Below are 16,404 nucleotides of genomic sequence, written 5' to 3' on the forward strand. Positions count from 1 at the left end.
GGCCCTTCTGCTCCTCCTAAACCGCACACATACACACAGGAACATGCTGAAATACAGGAAGACACGCAATCTCATGAGGAACAACACACAGGTCAAACCAGCTGACATTACAGACTCATCAGATACATCACCTGACTGACAGGCGTGATTGATAGCTCACTGGATGCCCAAACCGCAAACAAAGCAGGTTAGGCAAAATAAACTTAGCCATACCTTAATTAAACATGATTGAGGTCAAGACAAACACTCACCCATGTCCACCATGTTTCTACATCACATCGTGTTTGTTTACATCATATTTTTACATCACATCCTGCAGCGGCAGGTCGGGCAGTTCCGATAACAATGAAAATAACAAACATCCTGCAGCTCCGTCATACTTCACCATATCAGGGCTCAGGATGCATCTATATTAATGTTCTGCCTTCTGTAATTTCCCCTCTACAGTAGGTACATGAGGGTGATAAGGCAGCTGGTTGGAGATATCACCACAGCAAATCAGCAAAGGGGCCAAACCAGGAGCTGGCAAATTGCTGATGACAAAAACAATAGAAACACACCAATTTTGTGTGCTGTGGGCCTCAGCAGTGGCAGGGCCCTCGGCTCCCGCTAGTGCTGAGGTCAGGAGAATCTCATTTGCCTACATTAACTCCAGTGCTGAGTGTTGAACTCTGGGTGTGCACTGGGCCCTACAGATATCTACCCCTCCCACAGAAGCCAGATAGTGCAGACACGCAAGCACAAACGCACAACCAGTCACTTTTGGGAGCAGGAAGCCTGGACGGTTACCCATCAGTCATCTGTTTACTGGCTACAGCCACGCTAATAATATTGCTGTTATTTTAGCAGGCCAGGAATAGCAGCATAATGTCTTTCAGAAAACAGTCCGGTAAGGAAAATATCCCCATTACATCACTGATTTCACAAAGACCGATAGCGCTAAATTTTGTCAAACAAAAAACGATCAAAAGAATCTTAACCTTGTCAAATGGAAAACATTTCAGGCTCCAAGTTAAGGATTTATAATAAAGAGATCAGGGAATGGAGAGTGTGGCCAAGTTTGTAATAGCGTGCATGCTTGGCTCTGGTTGACGCTTTAGGGATAAGGGGGTGAAGGGGATGGTGGGGAGGATCAATCTCTGGCTCTGTCTAAACACTGCATGCTCACAGCAGACCCAGTGGAGCCAAGGACGACGTTTACGGGACTCCTCGATGAGATGCTTTTCAAATGTTATTATCCAGTTACACTGCTTTTTTGGTTTCCCATCTTCTTTTATCTCATCGGGACATCCGCTGCTGCCCCCAACTGCCCCCGTCCTCTCAATGTTACATCAAATTCAATAGAGTCAAATTAAATAACTTCCTTCTAATTACTTCATTAGGTGCTGAGAACAGCAGAGAGAAAAGTTACATTAAGCTACATAAAGCGCGGTGCTGTTTGGGTGGAAGGCTGAACTCTCCTGTTGCTATTTAGAGTTTGTTTCCTAGAAACCCCAGCATCCTCTCTCGCTGCTCTCTCTGCGTCACAATATTTTAAATTGAACTCCAAACACGGCTATGCTCGGAGAGAAATGCAATTCTCAATGGCACGCTCCAAGAGGCTTAAGCTCCAATTACGCGTTGTACATTTTGAAAAGAAAAATTAGATTTTTTTCTCGCAAAAAGATAAACCCTACTTTGATGAGATATCTATAATTTATTGGCTATGACATTATTAGGCAATCCTGTGTGCCCACTTGGCTCATTGGACTTAGATGACAGTTTGGGTCTTAAAGTGTCTCAGTGTTTGTCTTTCTCATGCTGCAACTATGATTAAATATTGATCACTTGCATAAACGGGAGACTTGCTCTGTTGGTCCTCGCGGAGGCGTTGATTAATGCTAGCACAGGGACCTCTGATTAATATACAAATGAATCAAGAAAGGTTTCAGTTTGTTTCAGAGGAAATTCCCCCTGTATTCAGGAGAATTAGTTCATCCTGAGCGAGAGAGGAATAAGCCTAAAACATTAAAAGAGGATTTGTTTTATAGAAGAGTTGACTTGACGACCGTTTCTGTCTATAAAAACAGTCCAAGATATCAAAACTCAAGCATACACAAGAACCAGTCGATTCCAGTCAAGTAACATAAACAGTTACCTTGCTCTGGCTCACATAGGAAACACAAAAGCAAGTCAGACAACAGAGCAGTGCCAAAGTTTCAATAAGCACAACTATGAACCAGTGACACTGATCCATTAGAGCTTGTGTAGACCTTGCCTGGCTATTTTCTATTAAACATATCATTAAGTTTGTATTAATTTAAAAACTGGGTCTACTTAGCATTAAGGAGCCCCTCATATGCTAAAATAAGGTTTCCAGAGAAAGCACAAGAGTACCTCAAGTGCTTCCTACTATTGAGTACTATTCTGAGTAATGCAAACTGTGAAGGATGGCAGGCTCTCTGTGGCCTTTTAGTACTGGGTTGCCTTGGCAGCTGCTCCAGGACTCTATGGCCTCTGCTGATAAGGAGGAGGAAATGGCTGTTTCTAAGAAAGCAAGGTAGACTTTCCACACTCTCCCGTATTTTACTCTGACCTTAACCCTGTTCTCTCAGTCCCTCTTTTTGTTTTCTCACAACGGAATTCTATTTATCCTCGGCCGCATGCTGTTTTTTCTACAATCACATCGGTGTGGTGTAGGATTATAAAGCTTACACTCCCTGCTTGTGTCTAAACCAACAGCAATTGTCTGGGAGGTTTGGTATGCAGGCCTAAGTGTGAGCAGGGAGCACCACTTGCATTAATGGAGGCAGAGTGGTGAAAAAAAGAAGCTTTCTATAAATGCAGCCAGTGAGCCATCTTCCTCTTGAAACCTAATACACACAGTAAGGCAATTCATTTATATAGCACAGTAAGACACAGATGCAGCTTATACTTTGTTACGCAACAGCCATCATGTCTGTTCAGATAAAAAGACGTCTTCTTGCGGTTCTAATCTATTTTAAGAAACTAATGACACTGCCGACATGCTGAAACGCCTCTCATGTAATGCTTTGACACCAGACTGCAGTCCCTCAGAGTCATGGACGATAAAGTGAAGTAATACTTAAAAGGTTTACGTTCACTGCCATGTACGGGGTTAAAGGAAATGTGGATGAGTCACAGGTGTGTTTACAGTGAGTGTGGGTAGGGAACGTGTTCCTGTCGTCATTGCATTTCTCTACCTCCAGCCAAATTCATCTCCTGCTGATTAGTTTATGCTGTCAGTGACAGAGGAAGGTGTTGGACTGACTCAGAGGCAAGTTCTGATCCTTCAGTGAGAAACCTACACAGAGCCAGGTTTATGCTGGGTTCAGGCAGAGGGAAATGGAGGTGTATGGAAGTATATCTGTTTCATCGGATTTTTTAATTAAAAATCCATTGAATTTCTAGCGCTGAATATTTATGGATTGAAATTATGTATCAACATTTTTTGCCTCTGAATGTTACTCTTCAAATTTTTTAATACCTTATTTTCACCTTTATTTTTCTAAGTTCACAAATTCAGAATAAAAAATTCAACGTAAAAAAATTCAATATACCAAATTCCGATGCAAAATACAATGTATAAAATTCAACTAATATATTTTCAAATTGCTGAAATTCAATAGGCCAAATTCAGCTTCAAAATGTAAATGTATAAAATTCAGCGTTAACATCCGGGAACCCAAGGAAAAGCAATCAATTCTAGATTCAGAGCAGCAGTCAGAGGAGTGGGAGGGTCTGACAGGGCATAGAGATAAGTCTCTCTTTAACGTACTCGTAAATAATAAATAATGGCATACTGGTATGTTATTTAGCCTTAAGGGGAAAACAACAAAGCTTATAATTTTCATTCATTTATTGGCTTATTTAAAACAGGGACAGTGTACAATACAAGTCCATAGAGGTACATTTGTTGCGTAAAAAGGGGAGCAGAGGAATTATGATAGCATAGCACCCTGCCGGCAAAAATTAAACATCTGCTCTGAAGCATCATGTAAAACAATTCAACAGAGGCGATAGTGCCGTCATACGTTATCCATGTTTCCTCTCTGGAAGTGAAGAGGAAAGACAGAGAATCTGCAGATACCACAACTCTATTCTTTTAATAACATTAGACATGTTGCGTGAGGAAGAAGGCAGTGTCCACGGAATCAACAGTTCCTTTATTATGTTTGACGTCTTCTGCGTTTATACAATATTGAGGACTGGGAGAGGAACAGAGACAGTAATGGGGTTTTCCTAATTTAAACCCATGACACGCTGGGTAATGGGTATTAACTCTACGCGGCAAAGTGACACAGCAAAAAACAAACAGTTGCCAGTTTATTAGTTACACCTAGCTAAAACAAATGCAGTCTAATACAACAGTCCAGCAGTACATTTACCTTCAGAATTTTTTTACATTCAGTTTTTGTTGAAATTGTTGTTGTTTGGGACTGATTGACCATTATGGTGGCTGCAGTTTGCAGTGCTGTTAAATTGTACTGCATTATACGGAGTGGTGTGTCTAATATTTAGTCTACCCACACTTCCGAGTAGTATGCGGAATTCAGCAAGACTAGAACTGTGGCGGCCAAAATGACAATAAAATGTAATCAACACCTTTCAAAGAACATTATAAACTTCATGAAGGTAAAATTCATTGCAGGGCTTTTGTATTAGGGCGTTTTCACACCTATAGTTTGTTTGCTTTGGTCCGAATCAGTTGACGAGTTTGGTTCGGTTTCGTTTCACACCTGGAAAAATCTAAGCGTACCAAAATGCGTCATTACAAATCACGCAACAATGTTCACTTCTCTTATTGGTTGGATGTGTCTGGGGCGGGAGCAAGAAAGTAAATGCAGAAAGAAGTTCCTGTGTGGACTAGTGCATATTACTAAACAACGTTACTACGTACGCTCTGGTCACCGAGACTTCGCTCTGCTGGTGTCTGACTCCAACTTTAGCGGCGGCTGATTTGACCACGGGGATACGAGTGGCGGATGGCGAGCATGATTGCGGTCTATTTCTGTGAGTGAAACACTGCAAGCTGCTACAGTGTGCATGCTCTGCTGCATCGCAGACTGCTAAGCACACCTGACTACAGGAGCCATTTAGCTCAGACTTGCAGAGTATATTGAGTTGGTGCGGTTCGAGGCCGGATCACGTTCTCACCACAAAACGAACCACTCCAGAGTTCAATTGAAAGCGTACCGAGGACACCTCATCAAGCAGGTCTCGGTAAGTTTGTTTGGTCTACTTTTGGTTCGCACCTTAGTGCAATGGATGCGTTCTCACCTGCCCAAACGAACCGCACCAGCGGGGCAAACAAAACAGACCAAAGTAAACAAGACAAGTGTGAAAGAACCCTTAGACTGCGTTAGTTTAAGACACATGTACCCAATAAACTGTGTGTAAATTTGCACATATCACGAAATAAGTGTTGCTGAAACCTTGGTGACGTAGTGACTACTTGCGCTGTCTGTCGCTAACCGGACAATACGTTAAGATGGTTATTGTGAGCAAGTTTGTGGGAGCATGATATGCACAAGTGTCACCAAGTTCCATGGAACATCTCACCTTGCATACAGCTCTCTATCCTGTTGATGAGCTGGTAGGACTTGCAGCGGTCCAGCAAGGTTCGGATGGCTGGAAGGGGGTCCAGGACGATGGTCTCAGGATGGGCATCAATATAGTCCTGAAACACATTTCAACAATTTTTATTTACGTATTTTATGACATCATTAATGTCCATAATGTACATATTTTTAAAAATTGTTTACATCTCTTACTGCAACACTACAAGCAACAACCAGTGTGACTGAATGAATCATTCATCTATCAACAGAAAATAAATCATCAACATAACACACGCACGCACGCACGCACAGTTAAACAAACATATTGAAGTAGGCAAACTATAAATACAAACACTGAGGGGTCAACATTCCTCACTCTGTATATATGTGTGAGCTAGAGAGAGCGTGAGATGTATGCCAGCGGGCCTGTGAAGGTTACATCACTACATCTCTGCATGGCCGGCTGTTAGGTCAGCGTGAGGTTTGCTATTTTACATAACTGCACTCCCCCTTCTCTTGTCGGCTTGTCTCTCTGGCTCTGTCCCCACACCACCTCCTCTCCACTTTGCAGCTCTCCATGCATTCCACATTTCCATCCCTGCTTTGTGGATTTCGCTGCCAACCATCTCTTCCAAGCATTTTTTACTGACTCATAAACGCTTTCAGGTGGAGCTGGCTGTCTGCACATTACACAACCAGCCTGCCCGCTCACATCACAGCCCTTTATAAACACCACAGCTTCATGGTCATACACGTTTCTTTGAAAGTAAACACACGCGACAAGGTCTGACATCAAACACACATGTACAGCTTGGGGAAAAGAAATCCCATTTGTGAACTGACTCTTATATGTACAAACACTGACGCATGCAGCATGTAAACAAATGCCTTTGCCTTGACATGAAGGACCCATCTGTAGGATTTGCGGGGATCTAACGGGCAATGCTGATCAAATCCAGTTGAGCGGTTATGTAAGGCAAAAAATAAATCCAAACTAATCTTCCAGGAGTTTAGAGGAATACTCTGCTGGTAAGGACTGTCAGTTGCTGATTTCTGCATCCCAGAGGAAGAAACATTTAAACACAGACAAGAGGGGGAGGGGAGATGAAAATGAGCACTGGCTAGCAGGTGTTAGAGAGGAAAAGAGCCAGACGCATGTCAGTGTGGGTGTAAGAGACTGGATATTAAGGCTGCACATTTTCTGTTCGTTTTTCCGGGCAGATCTGTTTCCATAGGGAAAACAGCTGTTCCAAATCTCAGAGAATATGGTCAGTAGAGGATGTAATCTGTACTACTGGTTATAAACCATGTCTGATGCCACAGGCATCAAACCTAAAGTGGTATATAATATTTAGCACTTATATGAACCCCAACCACATGGATGGGATTTACCACATCAGCTTGAGTGCCATATGATCACAGAGAAGCACACTAGACTAGAAACTTAATTATGTTTGTAGCACCTATATGGCAACAAGATAAACTGACTGAATGCCAAAGATGCCAGTACAAGATACAAAAGGTCAGCAAACTAAATCGGTCATTCCTTAAACCAAAGCCTCCTACACAGATTACTACAATGATCATCAATGTCCTAATCATTACATGCAGCTCTAAGATCATGCTAATAATATTTGTCCCGTGTCCGCTGTGCACACGGCTCACACCTCAGGCCACTGAATCACCAGAGTGCATCCCAGCCTGACATTTTGTTTAAAATAAAGACGTATTTTAGAGAGGAAGGCTTATTCCCTCCACCACACAAACGGTTATTTATGATCACAGCTGTGTCATATTAGAAATGCGCCAACACTTATATCTCAACGAAATGTAATCAGAGATGACAGCTGTGTTCAGGTAAATAGCCAGAACTTAACAGTTACAGACAGGAATGAGCCACGAAGCCGAGCTGTTGATTTACCAACTGCACTGAGAAAAGCCTGCCCAAGTGGTTTGGGTACTTAATGCTTACAGGGTGGCATCTTTAAGAGATGTAATGCCCACAGCAGACTGGGAGGAAACCTTTGATAAAGATTGGGACACACTGGGTGCTCCAGGATCCCCTAAAATGACCTGAAGGATGTAGCTGGGAAAAAAAAAAAAAAAAAAAGAGGTTGATGCTACCCTGTAATCACATAGCTGGTTGGAATAATAGAGATTAAGAGATCAACAAAGTGAACTCCATTAATGGGCATGAACTGCTACAATTAGGTAAAGGGCCTTGCAACAAAGTTACCACTGTTGTCCTTCCTAAACCTGTCTAGATACAAAAAACAAGGTGTGTGCATTCGCTTCGAAATGGCCTAAGGTACCATAAAAGTGTGCAAATGCAGCCTGTGTTAACATAATGACCAGGTTCAGCTATGTATGCGATTGCTCCAGACTGACTTAACTTCCTGTTTGTCTTTCCTAATTGAGCAGTCAGGAACACGTTGACAGAATCGCGTGACGTTGATCACGATTACAGCTTCTCTGAGTCATTCAGAGAGTGCGAGAGAGAAAGAGAGAGAGAGAGAGAGAGAATCGATTTAAATCTTAAAATCAGATTTTCTGTGAAAATATCGGGGATTTTTTTTTTAGGCCATATCGCCCAGCCCTACTACTATCCAGTGCTTCTACACTTTTTCCTTCATTTCAACTGTATTATCTGAAGAGTGTAGCTAATGTTCCATATCATATCTGCTGGGCCATATAATCACTGGATCGTTGTATGCCAGCTTTCGCTACTTCAGTTTTTGATACTTGGTACTATAGACACGTCAGTAACAATATTGAGATCCGATACCCATACCTGTGAGATATTATTTTTTAGAAAATATTTTTCATACATTCCCATATCTATGTAAAGTACGTAATTATGTAAATGTACATTATTTTCAAATCATGTGTACAACCCTAGAGTTTTCAAGAAGTGGAAATTATCAATTTCATTTTCTCTACTTTTGAATCTGTATCTTTACTCTTTACATCACCCATAAATACAAGATAAAGATGCATATAGTACCTGTACTCTTTGCACCAGCAGCACGGCCTGTGAATCATTCTGGTCAGCCTCCAGGATGAGGTCAGTCAGTTTGTGGATGATGACGTCCAGGGGACCCTGCTCCTCCAGAGGCTGGCTGAGGTCCAGCTATGGAGAGAAGAACAGCCATGGGTCAAGGTTTATGATGCAAAAACACTGCTATACTCCGGTATTCATTCATCACATTTAGAAATGGTTTAGTTTACCACAGCAATCATCCAGAAAAAAAACATTTTCTTTTATTTAAGGCTAATAAAGTATTGCCTTATGTTACTTACTGCATTTATAAAACTGCAGTGGTACACCATTCTAATAAAAAGGTGAAAATGTTCACTGAAAATCTGATTCAATTTTCCCATAATTATACTATTAGTGGTTCCTCTATTACAAAGAGTATAGTATTTGTTTGATTCTTTAACAATAATAAAAAAAAAACATTTACACTGTTGCAACTCTCTTTTGTCTCAGGCAGGTGAGGTGGAGAACGGTAAAGCCAACCAATAGTATACTTCATACAAAATCAAAAGCAAGTTCTCACAGGCAGTATGGCAGGTTTTCGACCAAAAGAAAAAAATCTATTAAATCCACAGTTTGTTCAGGCCTCAAGTCAGAACTTGCTGAATTTCCCCCATGTTCTCTTTTACTGCCCCCAACGAATTGTTGCTTGCAGTTAGTTAACAAAGTCGTATAATTTCCATTTTTTGTGTGACCTTTGAGTATAATTGTTTCCCTTTTACCTACTGTTTAGTCACACCACATTTATCTTATTTGCATGCTGAAAAAATGCAATAGGGAAGTTTATCATATGTATCAGGCATCCTTCATTATAGACATACTTATACATTTATACATGCACTAGTGCACTGACCAGACAGTAGAGGTAGAAGTCAGTAATGGTGATGAAGTCAAGGATGTACAGTACAGAAATTACCATATGTATGAGACTGAATCATGGCTGCACCCGACTGGCCTAAAATAAATCTACAGTTTATACAGCAAACCGCAGTATTTACTAAAATAAACTCACTAAATATAACTAAAAGTTAATTAAGATTATTTAATAAAAAAAAAGTAATATATATTTTTTAAGAAAGGGACCACTAATGCTAGGAAATCATCAATCTGCCATTGCCCTCCTCATTTATATTCACAATCTGTCGATAGAAAAGAGTAATCTCTCCACCCCATCTGCTCTAGGAAATAAATAGTTTCTTTTCTGCCTCTTTGGTTAGAAACCAGCATCAGTTCTGATTCTAAATCATTCTCTCCCTCTTTTATTTATATCTCTAACTTTGGTGCAGCCAGAGTTTATGTTGTGTTTGTTTTGAATTACACCATCAGGATTTATTTCTGGTGTCATCTATTTTACTATAAGTTACAAACTTTCTCTCCCTCTGGCCAGACCTCCAGTCTCGCTGAGCATGTTCGACAGCCTCTGAGAAAACACCAAATTAGCATACGTTTGAAGTTTAACGCAGCCGAAAGACTGACTGCACAGGCCAAGTAGTTCACGATTACTCAAAGGATCTCTTCAAGAGTGATAAGACTTTTGTAGGACACAGACACACACACAGACACGCTAGGATATTGTCAACCAATGCTGAGCCCACTGCTGATGAAATGGCAAGTCCAATTCGCAAAAGGCCTATATTCTGGCTGAATGTGTCCAGTTTGTTGTGACAAAGGGAGCCTAAAGTAGATTTGTGTGTGAGAGACCCATTTTAAAGTTAGAAAACACAAGGGTGCTTGGAGTTGACTGCTTTCCCCCCTGCTTTTATGTTGCTACATAAAAGGACCTTCTGAATTTGAGAGGCAGGGTTGTGTGAAAGAAGGACAAACAGACCGTGAGAGACACAGATAAAGCCTTCAATACGAGGCTAGGCATAATATTACTGAAAAAGGCCATATAAGTCAAAGTATATTTTGACACAAACTATGCTGTGTGTGTTTTAACAGCAGTAATACAACTGTTGCAGTCCTGATTTTGTGTGTGTGTGTGTGTGTGTGTGTGTGTGTGTGTGTGTGTGTGTGTGTGTGTATATATATATTATATATATATATATATATATATATATATATATATATATATATATATATACACACACACACACACACCTATATAAAATGTATGTAAAATGAAATTATGGAGCTAAGAGACAACTGAAACCAGAGCAAACACAGCAACGTTGCACTGACATGACTGTATCACAAAGAGCTAATCGTGTTGATTGTAGTGCTGCTGTTGCGTAATGCAGTCATACACTAACCCATTAGCTAATCAGCAAATGGGGAACACCTGATCGCTACAGACAAACGAGACAATTCAGCAACACCTGTGCAAATAAGCCAAAGCCGGGCAGGACCCCACTGTCCTTTGTACTGTTCAGATAGTACACAAACCGAGAGCGACCACACCTTAGTCACACTGGAGTGGATCAATGCAAGAACTGTAAAACTGTTCAGAGTCTCAGTTGGTTTAGGGTTGGCCACAGTCAACCCGTCAGTTGAGCTGACATTTTCTGGTTAATAATTGTGAGAAGTGTGATGGATAGATGACTAATTAGCATCCCCTTGGTCCTGCCCTGAAAAGTCAATTGCACTTAGTTCTAACTCTGTCAGTTGATTTAGATACCATGTTCTTTACACTCAGGAAGAACAATGTCCAACCGTAGTTTAGGGCCTAATCGTGCATGTGTGTGCACATTATGCTTACATGCAAAGACATTTCAACACACCCTGTAATGTTCAAGTGAAGCTGCATTTCCATAAAAGCTTATTATGCTACATTAACACGGCATGTCTTTCCTTGCCTTAACAGTGTTGGATCTCATTCTCTTCCTGCCTGTAAAAACATGCCCTTCAGCTCAAAAGTAGCATGCCAACATGAGCTGCAAAAATGTATACAAGGCAATGAGGCTGAAAGTGTCCAGAGACTCTAGCAGGTTTGCTAGAATTGACACATGGACAACTCTATCACAGTATGTCATTTTTTTTTTTTACACACACACACACACACACACACACACACACACACACACACACACACACACACACACACACACACACACACACACACACACACACACACACACACACACACACACACACACACACACACACACACACACACACACACACACACACACACACACACACAAACCTTTTTGCCAAAAGTAGAAAACAGTGGCTGAACTTATTATGCATGGTTGGAGTCAAATATTCAGAGTTAAAAAGAAATATTTCATCAGAATCACAACCGTATGATTACATAATATATAGAAATGTATGGGCCAGGTTTAAAAACAAACCGTAGACATTTCGTGACTCAGTGTCTCAATAGTCCAGCTGGTTTATTTGAAACATGTGTTAGACAGAGGTGTGGCATATGGCAGATGCATAAAACACATTAACAAGCTGCCATGACCTTAATAGCACTGTCTTGGTGGGTCAACACACATAAAATGTGTTGTCACCTGTGGATAAACTATTACTGGGCCTATAACACTATGAGCAGCAGTGGTGACAGGGCCTCAGCAGTGGCGTGAGGTACAGCAGGTCGGTAAAAGCTGAAGCAGTCGCTTGTCTGTCTAGCTCGGAGTGTCAGCGTGGCAGAGCTGAGAGGAAGGGAATATTTCTGTAGTTCGCCGAGACATGGCTTTTAATCTTTTGCTTACACAACACAGAGGGCCCATCCACAGCCTGGCCCATCCACAAAAACAGGACTCTACGTCGTGGGGGTCAACACCCACTGGCAAAGACACATCGCGGAGGATAAAGCTCTCCTCTCCCTGTGCGTAGACAGAGTGACCCCGCTTTAGAGCTCATCCAAAAACCCAGCAGTAAAGTCACTGATGTCCTGCTAAATGCTAAAAGCAGAAATGTCAGCTGAGGTCTTTGCAGGTCCCTCTGGGACTGAGTGCTAGCAGCGGGCCATGGTGGTGATGGACAGCATAGAAAACACGCTGGATCCTGGAGAGAAAGGCTAGGTCAGGGCCAGTATATATTCAGCCAGTGTTTCCTTTAGGATTTTTTTTTAGAAGTGGGGGCAGATCTGTCGACAGATCTGGCAGACACCAAAACGGAGGCAGTACCAGGTTAGGTTAGGTTATAAATGTTCAAATAACATACTTTTAATTGTTATTTGGCTGTGAATTATGTTGAATGAATTTCCCCCAATATTTTTCGGGATATGAATGTATGAAATAATCAGGGTTTACTATGCCATGATATGAATTATTGAAACACGTATTAGGCTACTACTCAAAAGTATAATTAAAATCGTTAAAATGTACATGTCGGTGTTATTACGTTGTTCTAAAGATATCCTAAGTCAATACATGCATTAATATCATAATTAGGTATTTATCATGAGAGATTATAGAGTTTGGAATCTGCTCATGGCAGTTCTAGTAGTTATGGAATTCTGGCACTTCCAGTATCTTAATGCAGTGTAACTACTTCAGCATGTATAATAATGCACCTAAAATACAAAACGTGAGCAAGGGCATTGAGCAATCGCTATTATATTGAATCAACAGCCACGTGCAATTTAGCTAGCAGGTGAAGGTGAAACAAAAAATTAGCAAGAACTATAGACTAATACAGGCTTAAATAAACTGACAACATAAGTTATATGACTTACAGTTCTCAAAGATGCACACATGCCATCTCAACCGGGTCCTCCGGACAGCCGGTCTCTTTTTTCTTTCTCCCTTTTCTCCGAGTGGCACGTGTGCCCACTCGTGTTGTGAAGCGCGTGTCCGCGCTATTCTCAGACATGCTCTCTAACAATCACTGTTGATAAGACGGCTTTTTGTACATTTCTGATACCGTGGCGGGAGAAATCTAACCGAGGTGGACCGCCACTTGCCAGTCAACATAGAGGAAACACTGTCAGCATTGATGTAGCTCCACGGTGGGCCTAAGCTATACCCCAGGGAAATCTAAGAATGGTGATTTTTAACAAACAGCAGGGACAGAGCACACATGTGTACTTCAATTTGACACAATAATGCACAAATAGGGTGAACACAAACTGTATCAACCATTGTTTGCAGCAAATTTGTCTGTCTGCTTTGCCATTGAGCTGCTTCATCCTTTATACTGAATGTCTTTTTCTAGTTGCCTAATCTCACCTGGCTTTCGCTTTGTTGTCAGACTAGCCCAGAGTGCAGACAGACGTGATAAATGATTTATTTTGTGTGGCATGCGTCATTCGACACCCTAGTGTAAGAGAAAAATATGTGTTGGGGACAAACTGTGGCCACACCTCACATGAAGTACAAGACTAAACGTTCTCCAACCAAAAACCATATAGAGGGTCAAACTGGAAGCTCATTGGCCGTCTACTAAGCATCCCTGGAGTCCTCACTGCTGCTGACTATGTTGTGCACTGGAAGCTTTCGAGGCAACTGCTTTTCAACGTGTATCAATTAATAGACTGTATTGAGTTATTAGCTTAATCATTAATAAATGTGCGATACTAAAGTGACTCTGCGGTTAGCTGAAAAACATTTTTGAAAGGTGGATAAATCATGGGGGATAAAAAAAAGAACTACCTCAGAAGGAAAGAGTCTTCAGACCTCTACCAGTTCTACTGAGAATGTCTAAAGATAGTTAGGGAGATAAAAGAGTCACAATGGAGTTTATCTTGGTCAAATTGATGAATATCTCATTCATCGTCATCTCCACCCTCAATTCAAGACTCCTAAAACAAAAACTAAATACTTATTAAAAATAATGCCCACCAAACAGCTTCCTTTGGATGGTGGTAGACTGGAGGACCAATAAATACCATATAAAAAGACAATCTTCAAAAATACAATATGTGTGTGAGATACAGTAGCATGCCTGAAATTAACTTTAAATTCCTAAGCACTTTTCATATAACAAAAACGGTAACTCAATAACTTTTTAATGGACAGCCCACTCTTATGATGGCTATTTGCTGCGATTGGTTCTCTATCTGTGAGCGAATATTGGCTTCCTCAAGGCCGAGCCTGGTGAGTTAATCGCATCAGCTCTGTGTTACAGACTAATGTACAGAGAGCACCAGGAGGATGGCTCTCATGAGCTCAGGGCTAAGGGGTCAGTATTGATGAGTTGCTGCACATCACTTGGAGGAGTGAGAGGAAGCACGGAGGGATGAAAAGTAGAGACAAGGTGAGCATGACAATGGGTTACTTAAAAAAAAGAGATAAAGTGGAAAGATGCTAAAGGAGCAATCATGTATTGTCAAACAAAAGAAGAACCATCTGTTATTTTGTAGTTCTGTCAGTCCTGATGGGTATACATGTAGATGTTTTCCCACACTAGAAATGGAAATATAAAATGAGCTCCCTGGGGCTTCCAGATTTAGCAAAGATCTGTTTAGACATTGTGACGTAATAAACACTACCAACCCTCTGGAGGATCCAACCTCTTGTGGCAAATACTATATATCGCTAGGTGAAGTGCACTGTTAAAGATCTAGCTAGCCTATAAGTCATTTAGACTTCTTTTTCATGTTTTTGATTTAGTAGATCGTAAGACTTTAACAGATACTTATTTTCCTTATTGATTAATCTGCAGATTATTTTCTTGATTAATCGATGAATATTTTAGTCTAAAAATGTCCGGAAATAGTGAAAAACAATCTCTCCAAAACACCACAGTTTCTGCCCATCAACTAATTGTTTCAGCTTAGGGGTAGGAGATATTGACAAAAATGAATATCTCGATATTTTGTTTTCCTATATCTCGATATCTATATTCAGACGATATTTTGGAAATCCTTCAAAGAAATGTGTGCAAACTGGCAAAAAGGGTCCAGTTGGTCTTTTGACTTGCTGCATTTGACCTATTTTTGTATAGAATTACTAGTAGGGCTGGGCGATACGGATAAAAAATAGATATATTTTTTTCAGATTTTGACGATAATGATAATTAGACTATATCCTTTTAAAGATTTGTTTTTAAAAGTCTGAGTTACTTAATCACTGATGATAATAATGGGCACAATGTTGAATGAAAACAGTTCCATTTATTTTCTTTAAAATAATTCTTTAAATTTAAGTATTCAAGTAAAAACAATTCAAAGACAAAATACTAATACTAATTGAACTAGTATAGGAATGAAAACAGTTCTTATTTATTTTCTTTAAAATTTAAGTAAGTAAGTAAAAAAAATTCAAAGACAAAATACTAATACTATACTAATTGAACTAGTATAGGAACATTGAACTCGGAGTACACATTCAGTTGTTCACCTCTGCTGTATTGTCAATTGTGCAGCATACAAGCAAGATGAAATCATAACAATAAACAAAGGGCTCTGCTGTGGCCGTGCTGGGCAACGATCCTGCGTTCGGTACTCCATTCATTGTGCACAAAAATGCAGTCCTCCGCTCCGCCTCTGGAGTTATTTTCTCATCCTGCCGGTAGCTAGCTAGGCGTGTTAGCGCCAACAAGAACCTGGAGCGGCCGGTCTGGCTATTTCCTCTGGGATGTTATGAGCCGCCTGGAAGGCTCTCGTAACAGCTATGTTGTATCGTAGTCCTATATTGATTAGTTCAGTGTGGCTGTACGTGTAAAAATATACACCGACAGGAGAGCTAGCAGCCGCTGCACAATCGCGCGCCGCCATATTTGTTGACATGAGTGAATCTGTTCCAACGCGTGTTTTGAAGTGTTTTTTTCTAAGTAATTTAAATACTCGATAATGTCAATTTGCACATTGTTAACACAACAATGACGATATTATCGTAAACGATATATATCGCCCACCCCTATTTCAGCTTTAGTACACAGCCATTATTTCAACAAATCAGTGTTTTCGAAAGA

General features: G+C 40.7%; 1 protein-coding gene across 2 annotated transcripts in view; it reads right to left on the reverse strand.

Annotated features, from left to right (window-relative positions):
• itpk1b (inositol-tetrakisphosphate 1-kinase b) overlaps nucleotides 1-16,404 on the reverse strand; it is a 34,131-nt gene that overhangs the window by 9,724 nt on the left and 8,003 nt on the right. For both annotated transcript variants that reach the window (XM_039787119.1, XM_039787120.1), the window contains exons 4-5: nucleotides 8,566-8,691; nucleotides 5,563-5,680 (exon numbers count right to left, since the gene is read on the reverse strand). In XM_039787119.1, coding sequence (XP_039643053.1) covers nucleotides 5,563-5,680; nucleotides 8,566-8,691 — 244 coding nt within the window. The remainder of the gene's footprint in view (nucleotides 1-5,562; nucleotides 5,681-8,565; nucleotides 8,692-16,404) is intronic.

Source organism: Perca fluviatilis, chromosome 20 (genome assembly GCF_010015445.1).
Source record: "Perca fluviatilis chromosome 20, GENO_Pfluv_1.0, whole genome shotgun sequence".
In the NCBI taxonomy this organism is placed as follows: Eukaryota; Metazoa; Chordata; class Actinopteri; order Perciformes; family Percidae; genus Perca; species Perca fluviatilis.